General features: G+C 39.3%; 1 protein-coding gene across 2 annotated transcripts in view; it reads left to right on the forward strand.

Moving 5' to 3' along the window:
- Nucleotides 1-3,469, forward strand: part of LOC147605326 (chaperone protein dnaJ GFA2, mitochondrial-like) — a 46,337-nt gene extending 42,868 nt beyond the window's left edge. For both annotated transcript variants that reach the window (XM_086793982.1, XM_086793983.1), the window contains exons 13-18: nucleotides 1,125-1,216; nucleotides 1,348-1,419; nucleotides 1,626-1,682; nucleotides 1,862-1,910; nucleotides 2,143-2,209; nucleotides 2,376-3,469. In XM_086793982.1, coding sequence (XP_086650108.1) covers nucleotides 1,125-1,216; nucleotides 1,348-1,419; nucleotides 1,626-1,682; nucleotides 1,862-1,910; nucleotides 2,143-2,209; nucleotides 2,376-2,478 — 440 coding nt within the window. In that variant the 3' untranslated portion in view covers nucleotides 2,479-3,469. The remainder of the gene's footprint in view (nucleotides 1-1,124; nucleotides 1,217-1,347; nucleotides 1,420-1,625; nucleotides 1,683-1,861; nucleotides 1,911-2,142; nucleotides 2,210-2,375) is intronic.
- The last annotated feature ends 9,991 nt before the right edge of the window (nucleotides 3,470-13,460 follow it).

A 13,460-nucleotide genomic window follows, 5' to 3' on the forward strand; every position in this document is an offset into this window, starting at 1 on the left:
TGGGACCATTTAATAATGTCGGGCATTAATAAAACAAGCGCTTATTCAATTATTGAAGTGTGGGCACCCTCCCCACTTATGGGGGAGGTGTGGCCATTGGTGAGGGGACCCAGTGGCCACCACCTTTGGCCATGATATTCACGATTTTCTCTCTCATGACATGTACACGTATCCTTACAGGGAACAAATAAACCTATCACCTATGTAAAACCAGCCCTTACATGACCATTATGATCTGTACCTGCTGCTTCTCACAGCTGTACCGCTGTGCATTGGTTCCGTACACCTGTACGACCTACTCAGGCTTCCCTACAGCTGCGCTCTGCTGCTCGTACAGCCTGTACCGTCCATATTACCATCTCTGTAGCCTGCACATCTATTGCCTGAGTATCTACATATGCTGTCATATATACAGTACTTGCCTCCTGGATTTCTGCAATTTGTTCCATACATCTTGCTGCCCGTAATCGTGCAAATTGGGTTTTAACATTGAGAAGAGAGAGAGTTGTGCAGGATTATTGATTGTGTCCATGTGCTCTTAGCTGGTCACTTCACTGGGTCCCCATGAAGAGGTGATGCATGCACGTGGAAGATAACATTATCAAGTCCTGTCTGGACACTCTTACTGTACATCCATGTCCTTGGCTACGTTGGTCTCCTACTTCCCGGGCAGGCACATGCTTGAGTGCATTGTGGATAGTAGCTGTGTCTAGCAAGGGGGCTGCTCCTTGGAGTTGGTGGATTTTGACACTGCAGTGACAAAATTATGTTTAGTATCTAACTTCATTGCATAAAGTGTCATTGGAAATCAGACATTCAATGCCTGTGAAGCTTGTATTCCTTGTTGATACATATATTACGAGGGGGGTCGGCTCTTTCCAGCCCTCTAGTGCCTGTGACAATTATTTTTCAGCGTTGCTACTTTGTGTTGTGCCATTTTAAATTCTGTTGAAGAGTATTAATAGTTGAAGTGTGTGACAAGATTATGCTCAACCCTGACCATGGGAAAACCCTAGCGCTGCCCGCCTGAGCAAGTTAGGGGAGAGAGAGAGAGAGAGAGAGAGAGAGAGAGAGAGAGAGATTACATGCAAGGGTCATACATTTTTACCTTGAAATTTGGGTAGGTGTTGATACAGAGACTACCATACAAGTGCGTGGAGAAGGTGGCTGGACACCTGAGTCTAACAAACGAGGAGATGTTTTTGTTACAACAAAGGTTATATGCTCTACAGCTGAGCCTTTTATTGTAGCATTGTTTCTACAAATTATCCTGGCTGGGAGATTGGATCTTAACCTTATTCGATAGAAAAAAGGTTTGTGATTCTGGTGATAACATTGTGGCTGTAGGTTTCAGCTGATCCAGTGTTCAGGAGAGAGAAATCCAACGTCCATGTTGATGCAACCATTAGTTTCACTAAGGTAAAAATTTACAAGTAAAAGCAGCGCGCCCCTTCCCCCCCCCCCCCCCCCCCCCACACACACACACACCCTGAAAAAAAAAAAACGGGGAACCCACAAAATCAACACCTGCGACCTCTTCATGGCTTAGCCCCCTCATCCTCATCTTGGCCCAACACTTCCAAAATATCCACTTGGGTTTAGTTCTGATGAAGGTGTCTTTCCAGGCCATCCTTGGAGGGGAAATCAGGGTACCGACTCTGACTGGGGATATTCTATTAAAGGTAAAAGAAACTCACACTCGGCATTTCCATGTTTCTGCAGTTAATTTGCTTGAAATATTTTGTTCTGTTTTTCTTTAGTTTTATGGTGGCAGCGAGTACCTACTGCCTGACCTTACAAATGAAGTCTTAGAGCACTGCACGTGCAGGATAGACTGTACTTACTCTTATTTCACTTGCAGGTGCGCCCCGGAACTCAGCATGGGCAGAAGGATGTTCTAAGAGGAAAAGGTGTGACATTTTTTTTCTGTTCTGAAAGAGCCTTGCCTGCACACACACACACAACAACAACAACAACAACAACACACCCCCCCCCCCCCCCCCCTTCCCCAAAAAAAAAAAAAGAAAAAAAGAAAAAAGAAAAAAAAAAGAAAAAAAGAAAAAAAGGGGAAAAAAAAATACACCCACACACACCACGGTTGTGTTTTGCAGGGATAAGTTTCCTTTTGAATCTGTTTTGCAGGGATAAAAATCCTTAATTCCTACTCTTTTGGTGATCAGTACATACATTTCCGTGTTACTGTTCCTACGTAAGTACTGATTTAAATGCTTTTATAATGCGATAGAATTTTTTCTGAATGTGAAAAGAACTACTCAAAAGAGCTGTAACTTGCTGATCTAATAATGGCTCAAATGGCTCAAAACTAGTGTTTTCCCTTAGTAAGACCAGGATTTTTTTGGCTGCTGCTACATCAGGACGCTTAGCCCACGGCAACTTGCCCTCGTGGAAGAATATGTAAAGGAGGAGATCAAGGAGAGTGCCGATGAAACTGAAGCAGCTGCAGGAGCAGGCTTGTGAGCATTGATCGCTAGGGTATTGTAGTTACATATCGGCATAAGATCTCAAGGTGCACTCATATGAGCAAAGATGGGGCCATCCAGGCCTCAAAAGTTTTGGGTTATTTACGGACAGCCTATCCTATCTTGGGCGACAACACAATTTATTTCTTAAAGATATTCAAAATGTTAGTCAGGGGCTTCTGCTTCAGGAAATAAAATGTGTTTATTTTTCTTCATCACTTCATAAGCGCAGGGAAGAGGGCACAAAGGTGTGTTGTGGCGTAAATTTAGCTGTTACTCTGGAGTACTAAGAAAGCCTGGCCTACTGTCATTCAATTATTTCATGAAGCCCATGGTTTTAAGTTAGTGTCATGGATTTAGTTCTGTGTGTGTGCGCATATAAGGATGGGATCAAGGCTTCCCGGGCTTAATTTGTGGTTTTCGGAATACCTTGTTCCTTGTCACTGGGTTAGTGGGTGCTAGTGTTAGTTGATGGCATCCATGTGCCATTTTCATCAACATGGACACGCCTATCACATGCCCAGACACTTGGTGCTTATATGGACAGTCTCTCTATCACATCCCATCCATAACCCCGCCCCACCACCTTCACCTTCTTCACACCAGGCATGATACTCACGGCCATTCGTAGACTACATAATGGGCGAGCACTGGATCATGAGGGACTGACTGTCGAGTACATCTCCCAGGTCCTTGCTTCATCGTACATGTCTTCAGGGTTTGTGGTGATTGATTCCTGTAACATCTGTGTATCATCTGCTAAAACGTGGGGTCTGTCTTTGTGCGTTGGTACTCCTGGTATGGTGTTGTGATTGATGGCTCTTGCAGTAGTTGACTAAGGCAGTGTTCTTGAATCGCCACTCGAAAATGGAAGCTATTTTTTATATTCAAGGACATTCAGGGTTGCTGATGATAGCAAACGTGTGGGTTACAAAGACATAAAATGGGAGTTCGTGTACTCTTGTTTTTAGTTCAAAAATTTATACTCAACTGTTGTCAATTCCAGAACTCCTCTTGACCTTTGAAGTCCTCTACTCTTTTGATCATATGAATGCATTGCACACTATAACCATAATTTATATGCCAAAAACATTTGTCTTTTTTATGGAGAGGCACGGGTGAGGTATGCAGGTCAGAATTTTGGGAGTCTTGCAAGGAATATAAAGGTGACCTAAGTAAACTTTCTTGTAGGTGTGGGTCATAATTTTGGAAGCCTTGCTAGGAGGATAAAGGTATTTATTTTGACCTAGGGTACTTGTAGCTATTGGTAGCAGCATGTGAAAAGGTAATAGTGCAGTCTATTAGGTGTTTCCTATCTTGATTCTCATTGTATTGTTTCCTCCTCTCTAACCCCTCCTTAGATTGTGGTTCTAATTGGCTCGTCTTTCACACTAATCATTTTTTCATTGCTTCTTTACGCTATAGTGCGGGAAGCGTTTATCTTAGCCCACAACTTTTCTCACAGCAAACAAAGATCTTTGTGGGCCCGTGTTAAAGATGGTCCATATCTCAACGATGCGAAGTGTCATGTCTCTAGTGTCTTAGGTAACAGGTGTATAGTCTTCTCAAGCAGCCATTTTCTTTCTTGTCAGACTACCCCTTGTTTTCTCTTCTTTGTAGCTTTTCAAGCAGAATACGATTAGGGAAGCTCTTGGAAAATAGTACATATGTGTGATTATCGACTTCCATCCATGTTTAATGAAGTTCTTGATTTAGCTTGAAGCTAATGCAAATTTTATAAGCTTTTTTGAATAGGCTTTCATTCACATGTTTGTGCATAGCATTCGTTCTCACTTTTGATCCCATTTAATGTGGAGGTGACTGAATGGGAATTTAGTTTGGGTTTCTCTCTCCGATGAATGTGTTTTTTTCAATGATATTAGTTGGTGTTTCTATTTTGTTCTCTTATAGTGGAGTGGAACTTATATATACATGGTATTGGCTTTTTAGTTGGTGTTTCTATTTTGTTCTCTTTTAGTGGAGTGGAACTTATATACATGGTATTGACTTTTGCGCACTTATATTAGGTGGTACCAACTGTTGTTGACTCATGAAATAATTAGTGGGTTTTATTATTCCCATTTTATAGAGTGTTTGTGATGGGTTGTTTGCAAACATGAAGACCATGGAGCATGAAAATTAGGATACAAGCCTTTTGTTAGCATTTTTATGTGGTTGGAAGTTTTGTCAAACCCTCGTTCTACTATTAAAAATGTGAATTTGTTCCAACACAAAGGAAGCTACAACGAGGTTTTTTGGGCTTTTAACGAGCTGTAGATGCTTGCGTAACGCGAGTGAGTGGTTGTATGGTTGGGTAAGGTGACGCACAAGTCTAGGATTCTAATCTTGGTATATATGGTATAATAATTAATTCCACAAAAAAAGCAGCAGTTGAAGATGCCTTGGGGGGGGGGGGGGGTGGGTTTTTTTTGGAAGCCAATGCAGAGGTCTAGGATTCAAACCCTAACAAATTTCACTTAAAAAAGGTAGTAGATGCTCTCTAGGGTGTGGATAAATATATCTATGTATGTATGTGTATATATATATATATATATATATTAGCATTTAAATAAATATATCGATATATATATCTATCTATATGTGTATACATACATACTATATATGTACGTATGTGTGTATTTATCTACTTACCTAAGTTATATCATGTTATGTACGCGTGTTTGTCCAAGTGCAAGAAGGTTAGCTTAACATTTGATTTGTTTGAATGTTGGGTAAAGATATAGCATAAATAGGATTGCAAGAATATCATCGTGTTACAAGCTTTAATCATACTCTTTGGAATAGACACAAAGAGTGTTACTATTTATGATGAATTAGTATCATGGTTATTAATTATCATGTTAATGTAATTTTTATATATAATTATATATTATTTTAAAAATCTGCTTGTATCTAAAAACAAAGTATCACCAATTGTTGTGTAGGTTTTAAAGAAAAAAGAGAAGAATTTCGTTGTAGTGTGTGTGTGTGTGTGTGCACTTATTAAAAACGGTGGTAGATGCTCTCTTATGTGTGTGCGTGCCATATATGTAAGTACTTGCCTTAGTTATGTCATGTCATGCTTGTCCAAAAATTGTGCTATTCGAAGAGTGTCATATTATGAGATGAAATTGACTTATATACAAATTTAGTGTGTTCGCACTTAGATTAAGCGTGTCCACCTTAGAGTGCCTAAAACAAAGATTCGAGCTCATAGTAGACAGCCTTATGGTTTGGCTCCACTTACAAACAATAAAAGATAGAAAAAATTACAAAGTATCCCTCAAACAAGTGCTCGGCTATTATTTGAAGAAGGCAACCTGGAGTTAGGACTAAAATGAATTGAAATTGTATTTAGCAAAGCTCTTAAACTTCATGTTAATTTTGTCCTTAAAATAAGTCGATGCTGCCTGTACACGAAGGTGGCGATAGTTGAAGGCCAATCCTTTTGTCCTTAAAATAAGTCGATGCTGCCTGTACACGAAGGTGGCGATAGTTTTGTCCTTAAAATAAGTCGATGCTGCCTATACACGAAGGTGGCGATAGTTGAAGGCCAATCCTTTTGATACATGTATGATAAAATGATTCAACCAATAAAGTGTTCTTAGAAAAAATATATAAAAATAACATGAAATATGCATGCATGTTTTCTTTTCCGATTGGTTATGATCGGGTGAACTTTAACTTGTGCTACATAGAGGAAAGGTAAGGCAAATTTCACTTAGAGGTTAGTAATGAGCTTATCTATGCCTGAACTAGTCTTAGTCACATACTTACGGTTATGGTTCAGTCTCAAAATACTTAGACTTTTGTGTACCTATTGGTGAGAAGACTTTTGTTTCTTTTTGTTTTATTTTGTGTGTTTTTCTTTGTAAATAAAGATAAATGGGGATAAAGCACTAACTTGCGAAGACCAATGCAATGGCCCAGGGGCCTCTGCCAAGAATATCTAAGGACCATCATGAATCTCGCATTTAACTTAGGATAGAGGGGTGACCACATGTGGACCTGGCTGGTCTAGGAAGCCACGTATGCCTTTTATAACATCAGGGCTATATAACAAACCCAAAATGTCCAAAACATTCAAATTTTGGGGGACGACCTGAGCAGAGAACCTTTGACGCAATATAAAATAGAATTTAGAAATAAAGGGAGAGTTTTTCCTAGATGACTAATATGTTGAAGATGTAGCTCGTAATGTCGATGTAGCTCTTGATCTTATTTATGTCGATGTAGATCTTGATGTTGATGTAGCCCTTGGTCTTCTTCATCCTTGGTTTCATTGTGTAATGAAATCCATGTGGACAAAGATGGATCATATTTGAAGGGGATGGATTGCGCAAACCAACTGCCATATTGACTGGAAAGCCAACAATGCAACTCTTAAGTGGCCAGAGAAAAAAACAACACTTCCTCTACTAGAGAGACTGTAGTTCCTCCTGCACGAAATGCATTTTTTTGAACTATTGATTCATGTTAACAATCCCAAATCGACAAATCTGAGTATCTGAGTCTCACCAGAAGAGAAGGCAAGGAAAAACTCAAAATCAAAAAGCAGCCACTCTCAAATGGGTACCTAAAGAGCAAATCGTGAGTGACGAGTTCTCTCAACAAAAAAATCCACCAATGGTCCAAAACCTTAACAGATCTTTATTCTAGAAGGCCCATGCAAGAAATTTGGATACTAAAGAGCTTGCTCAAATCACAAGGATACTATCAAGGGAAAGATCAAATTCAAGTACCAAAGCACTTGCTAGTCCAGATTTACCCTAAAAGTAACCAAAAGAATAACCTCCCCAAATGGGTATGGCGAGTAAAAGCTAAGGAAGGAATTTCAATAACCTAACAGAAATATAAGGAATCAACACAAGAATATCCTTCAAAGATAGTAGCAGAGTCTGTTTCCATCAACAATTTTGTTTGTGGTAACATTATCAAAGAACTTCCTATCTCTTACAACCCATCTTGGGAAACTCCGTTAGCACTACTCAGACAAGTGAGGTACAAACTCAAATGGCAACATTAAAAGTGCAAAATAATTTCACTCCTAAAATCTAACAAAACAAAGGACACACTTACATACAAAAATGAATAAAAGACAAATGACACACTAATATCATTTAGTCACAATGATGGACATTACCAAAAGAAATAGTGCAAAGGATGGAAACTTTCTTGCATTTCGTGTTTCATCTTGATTCACCCAACGATACTTAGAACTAGCACGCTAGTGTCATAAGAGTGCATTCCAATGTACAAAGAAAATTTTCCACTAATACTTCACATCTCGCTAACTTATCTATTTCACCACCTTCTCCTCCACATAATGATGTCCAAGAATTCACAAGCATTGATGATCCGCAAATTACTTGTGTTCAGTCACCATCTCTACAAGTTGTGGATGGAGCTAGAACTTGTGGATGCAAGTACCACAGAAGATCAAGATATACTAGTAGTTGTGCTTCAAACATTCAGAGTCAAAGATCAAAGAAATACAGTTGCCTTCTAAGTAAGAATTAAAACTATAAGGCTAAGCGAGGGGGAAGATCAACCTAGTCACATCAAATCAGATCATATTAACTATTATCTGATAATGAGCTTGTCAAATATCCAAATGCAAAAGAATTTCGGGATCCAAACTGCCAACACATGCTCAGACTTTTTTGTGGAGAATCATGGATTGTTTTACGTGTTATCTAATTGCAGTCCAAAAAATTTCATCATTGCACACCAAATCCAAATTTTTTGATTTGAAGAACCCATGTAGCCAACAACCTTGATATAGACCAAATTCTTCCACTTGCGCAGGTGATCCCCAATTCGAACAATTATAATTGTAGGCGTCAATTTTTGTAGATGAAGTTGCATTTTGGGCATTTCTTTATACACTTTTATCAACTATTCTTGTGAACCAAAAGAGCTCAAAATTTATGAGCTTGTAGCTCTTACCATATAGTAGCTAGAGCTAAGAGAAATTGGGAAAATTCAAAGTGGTGAAGATGCATTGAAGAAATTTGTTGCGTTTTCGCACACGATTGAGCTTGATTGAATCGGCTACTAGGTGTGCCCTTGAGATGTTGTGAAGCTCCAAGTTGAATCTTATGGTTTGATTGGGTGTATGGAGAGAAATTGAGGCTCCACTGACTAGGGGTAGAGCTGCGATTTTGCAAGGAAGAGGAAAAATGATAAAATGGGTAATTTCTCACTAATCAAGATTAGAGAAAGGATTAAGCATGAATCACTGAGAAACATGGCTCTGAAACCATGTTGTTGATAATCACAAGATCAACCATGGAGCTATGGAGGATGAAATCCCTCCATGGTTGAGGAGAAAGAAGAGAGAGCTTGAGCAAGTAAGAGAGAGCAAGATGGACACAACACAAGGTGATTGTATTATGAATGAATGAGATGAGATGAATGAACCACCCAGTACAATACCCTGTTATGGGTGTCAAACACCAAGTTGGCTATAAACATAATGATCGGGTGCCGTATTCCCAATCAGATGGTATTTTGGTGTATTTCTAACAATTGCAAGGTTGGTCATAGTTAGATAGGGACATTACTAAGTTTAAGAAATAATATGGCCTTAGAGTTCCTCTAAGCGCTGCAATTTGAAAGGAGTTTATTCTAGCCCCATAAGGTAATTCTATGAATACAAGGAAGTGAAGTAAAGAAAAAATTTTGAAATTGAAGTTAATTATTGAATCAACAAGCTATGCACATCCCAAATCTTGAAGCAAAATGATCAAAGGAGGAGGAGATTCAAACAAATCATTATTTTCAGCTCTCTGTCTTTAAGCAGGTAATTAGGGCTAATTCCATTCATTAATTGGTGTCATCAAGGGTTCAATCATACCATTGAGGACTTGCTATTTCTTTTTAAGCTTCATATTGAGAAAGCCCCTTGATTTTCCTCTTTGATGATGCTCTCCGAATCAAGATATTATATGCTCAAATATAAAAAATTACTTTCACTAATACCTTGATTAGTGCTAATCATCTAAGTTTTTTAGGACCATCAAGTGTTGATAAACCTCTGTAAAGCATCAAATCAGATTTGCCCCTTGACTTGAGTGATCAATTTGTTAGTCCAAAATCAGATATAAATCTGTATTAACATTGTTTGGGACAATGGGATTTCTGAGCTTTATGCTTCATGTACCTCATCTATCATGCTCATATATCAATTATACAAGAACAAGACACTAGCCATCGATAAGGTTAAGACCCCCTTAAGTAGATTCAATGCATTATCATCTAAAAGGGACATGCATCATCAATTGTACAAGAACAAGACACTAGCCAATTGATAAGGTTAAGACCCCCTTAAGTAGATTCAATGCATTATCATCTAAAAGGGACATGCATCATCAAGTCAGAATTTATTTCCAAGGATGAGTGACTCTTTCATTGTTCATGCTATGGAGTTACATAAAACCTATATACAATTAATTTAGTCCTGACAATAATTTTAGCATCATACCTTCCCATGGCCATCATGGTTTAGTTGGTGATACTTCTTATTTGTGCATTTGTTGGTGGCTGGAGGTTAGGATGTTCAAGGGAGGTGTAAGTTTCCCATGACATCAAGTTATTGCTTACACCAATATCCACTATTGCTGGCCATGTAGTTATATGATCTTTTTGTAGGAATTCCAACTCAATGCAAGCTGGGTTGATTATACTTTCAATCTCGTCAATTGTTTCAAGAACAACCATGTGGATTGAAATTTGAGTTCGTGTATAACACGTTGAGGTTTTAGCTGGTTCTTTTACCATGTTAGGGCTTCCAGCCTTGCATTACATTTCTTGGCCCCAGGTTTTGATGTGGAGTCATGAATAGCCAAGTTACTTAAAATAGTTGTTGTGCTAATTATATTTAACGACCTGATTTTTATGCCATCAAGAAGCCCAAATCATGTTCCCAATTTCTAGTTTAGAGTGTCCATAGCTGGCCAGTATGTGCATCCAATTCTCTGAATCATCAAGTTCGAGAGTAGGTGCAAATTCTAACTCTCACATGAACTCTCGTCCACCATCATACATTTTTTGCATGTTTGACAAATGTTGATTGTAGTGGATCTTGCTATTGTGTTTGACTCATCCGAAAGAATATTTAGTGTAAGAAGATGTGTCTTCCATGTCTTCAAATCCACTTTGACTGTGCGATCACACTTATGCAAATAAATAGGTTTGGTGTCCCTAGTCTACCTACTCCACTCTTTGCAAATGTTACGTATGTTTTGGATGGACAGCAATAGCAGAGAAGGGAGCTGGGCAGCACTGGCAGAGAAAACAATAAAGAAAAGTGTGGTAGAAGCTGAAATGTTCGCAGGATTTAGACGCAAACTGATGGAATCAAATATTCACTCAATTTTTCCTCCATCTCCACCCTATTATCATCCAGGTTGATTGGCATTCAACAACACTCCTCAAAGGTTACTGAGATATGTCTTATAATTGTCTGTGTGGTCCCCTCTTACAATGACAATTTCTTGAGGTACATCGGTTGCTAGAGGAATACCTTGGATTGGTCTTTCGCTTGCTTGTCTTGTTCCAATCGTGCATGCCATCAAGCTGTTTTCTGCCCACAGGTATTCTAGAGATCCCAACAAATTCTCCACATCCACCATGGAATATATGACTCTCCCATTTGACTGATTTCTTCCACTCTCGTGGAGAGTTTGTTAACCTCCAAATGTTGTTAATCTCCGCTAGCATGTACATCTAGTGCCAAGTTTTGTTCCACGTATTGTGCCCTTTGGTTAGAGGTTATTGGAACTTCAGAATGCCCTTCCTTGAGGACCTCAATTGTCGTGTCATGTATATGAGAAAGTGCATATGACCCTACTTGAGGGTTTTGTTCCACGTATTGTGCCCTTTGGTTAGAGGTTATTGGAACTTCAGAATGCCCTTCCTTGAGGACCTCAATTGTCGTGTCATGTATATGAGAAAGTGCATATGACCCTACTTGAGGGTTTAGTTCCGAATTCCTTGCTTCTTGATGCACCTCACAGGAAGAGAACCATGAGGTGGCTTTTGACTTTTGAGTTGCACACGCTAATCAGATTTTGCAGCCATATGTGATGGAAAATCATGTTAGGGCTACCAAGGTTCCAATAGAGGAAGTGGTAGATGCCTGAGTGGAAACATGGCGGTTTGTGGCACAAGTGGAATCCTTTCATAAAACAAGGCTGCACTTTTCTTTTTTAATGGATGAATTCCATTCTTCAATAGGATTAGAGATTGGTTACATGATTTATTAGATTGTAATTTTGTGGAGAAGATCTTTGATGATCCTAGAGGATTCTATGAGGTCCTATTATCATTCAAAGAAGTTTGACATTTGGTTATGCAAAAAGTCTCGTTATTTCTAGATGGATAGTTGGTGCACCCTATGGCAAAGTATAGAGATATGTTGCAGGCATGCCCTATTTGGGTTGAGGTTATAGACTTTCTATCGAGACTATGTGAGAATTGTTACCATTTGCCATGTATACTATTTGGGAGAGGTGTTGGTGGAGCCCAGAATGTCGTCCAAGAATAAAAGTAAGGTTTGCATGTGGGATACTCGGAAGCCCCGACCTCGATAATTGAGATTATGCATGGATGGATTTGACCCTTTGTATTTTGAAGTAAAGTGGGGATCATTTGCAAGACATTGCTTCCATTGTGGGGAGATAGATCACTTCATTTCAGAGTGTCCAAAGAAGGTGAATGCTCAACCCCCACCACAACTGAATGTGTCCCATGGAACGACTCATAAGGATACATTAGCTCCTATTGTGACATTTGGTTTGAATATAGAGAAGGGCAAACAAGTAAAAAACCAAAGTGAGCAAGTGGTAGATAAAGGTAAACAAGTTTTGGTAGATAAAAGTAAACAAGTTTTGGTAGATATAGAAGATATACCTTTGCTTGTGGTGGTGAAGAGAGGCACTCGCCAGATTACTACTTCTAGTGGTAGTCAAAATGTGGGTGCTAGGGTCATGGTGCCTCTTTATCATTTCATCCTGGTGCCACTAGATGGACTCAAGAGAAAGATAACCAAGGCAGGGTATCACACTCTCCGTATAATTTGAGACCTCGAGAGGGTATCACACGCTCAGCTTGGGACAAGAAGATCCGGATGACAAGTGGAGGTAGGATACATCACCAAGTGATGGCCGTACTTTAGGTCAGAAGGAACGGGTGGATGTTTTGCTGCAAAGAGTATGGGAACAGATGGATAGAGAAGGCATTGAGGATCCTATGCAATATTTTAAGGAAGGAGAGGCCGATGGTGGTACCTCTTGATTAGATTTTTGTTTTGATGGATTATGAAGATTTTTGGAATGTAAAAGGTGTGTGTTCACTGTCCAAGAATTATCGCACGTGGCGTATTGTGTTTCAAGGTCGTCAGATCAATTTCCTTTGGTATTGGAGATATATAGCCATTCTGAGGATGCTTATAGGCCAATATGTGAGATATAAGATTATGGCTCGAATGGATGCCCTAATGGATTATAATTGTCAGTCACATACATTCTTTGCTCGTTTGTAGCAAAAGCATGCACATGATAATATTGTCAGGATGCAAGATAGGCAAGGAGTATTGATTACTGATCCTACTTCTGTTCTAGATGTGTGTATGGACTTTTATTGCCATTTGTTGGGTCCACGGAGGTCATATCTCCTTATGTCATTACAGCTAGAGAGTCTTTGTTTCACTTGGTTCATCACCGGGTATCAGATGTTTCTACAACTGAATTGGAAAGAGATATTTCTACGGATGAGGTGGAAGATGTGCTGAAGCATTTATCTAAAGGAAAAAGCCAGGATGGGATGGGCTCCCAATGATCTTTTCACTAAATATTTCTACGGATGAGGTGGAAGATGTGCTGAAGCATTTATCTAAAGGAAAAAGCCAGGATGGGATGGGCTCCCCAATGATCTTTTCACTAAATATGTTGATGAGTTGAAGGTCCCTCTCGCTTC

This window comes from Cibotium barometz, chromosome 60, assembly GCF_041138505.1.
Source record: "Cibotium barometz isolate CiBa-2024 chromosome 60, ASM4113850v1, whole genome shotgun sequence".
In the NCBI taxonomy this organism is placed as follows: domain Eukaryota; kingdom Viridiplantae; phylum Streptophyta; class Polypodiopsida; order Cyatheales; family Cibotiaceae; genus Cibotium; species Cibotium barometz.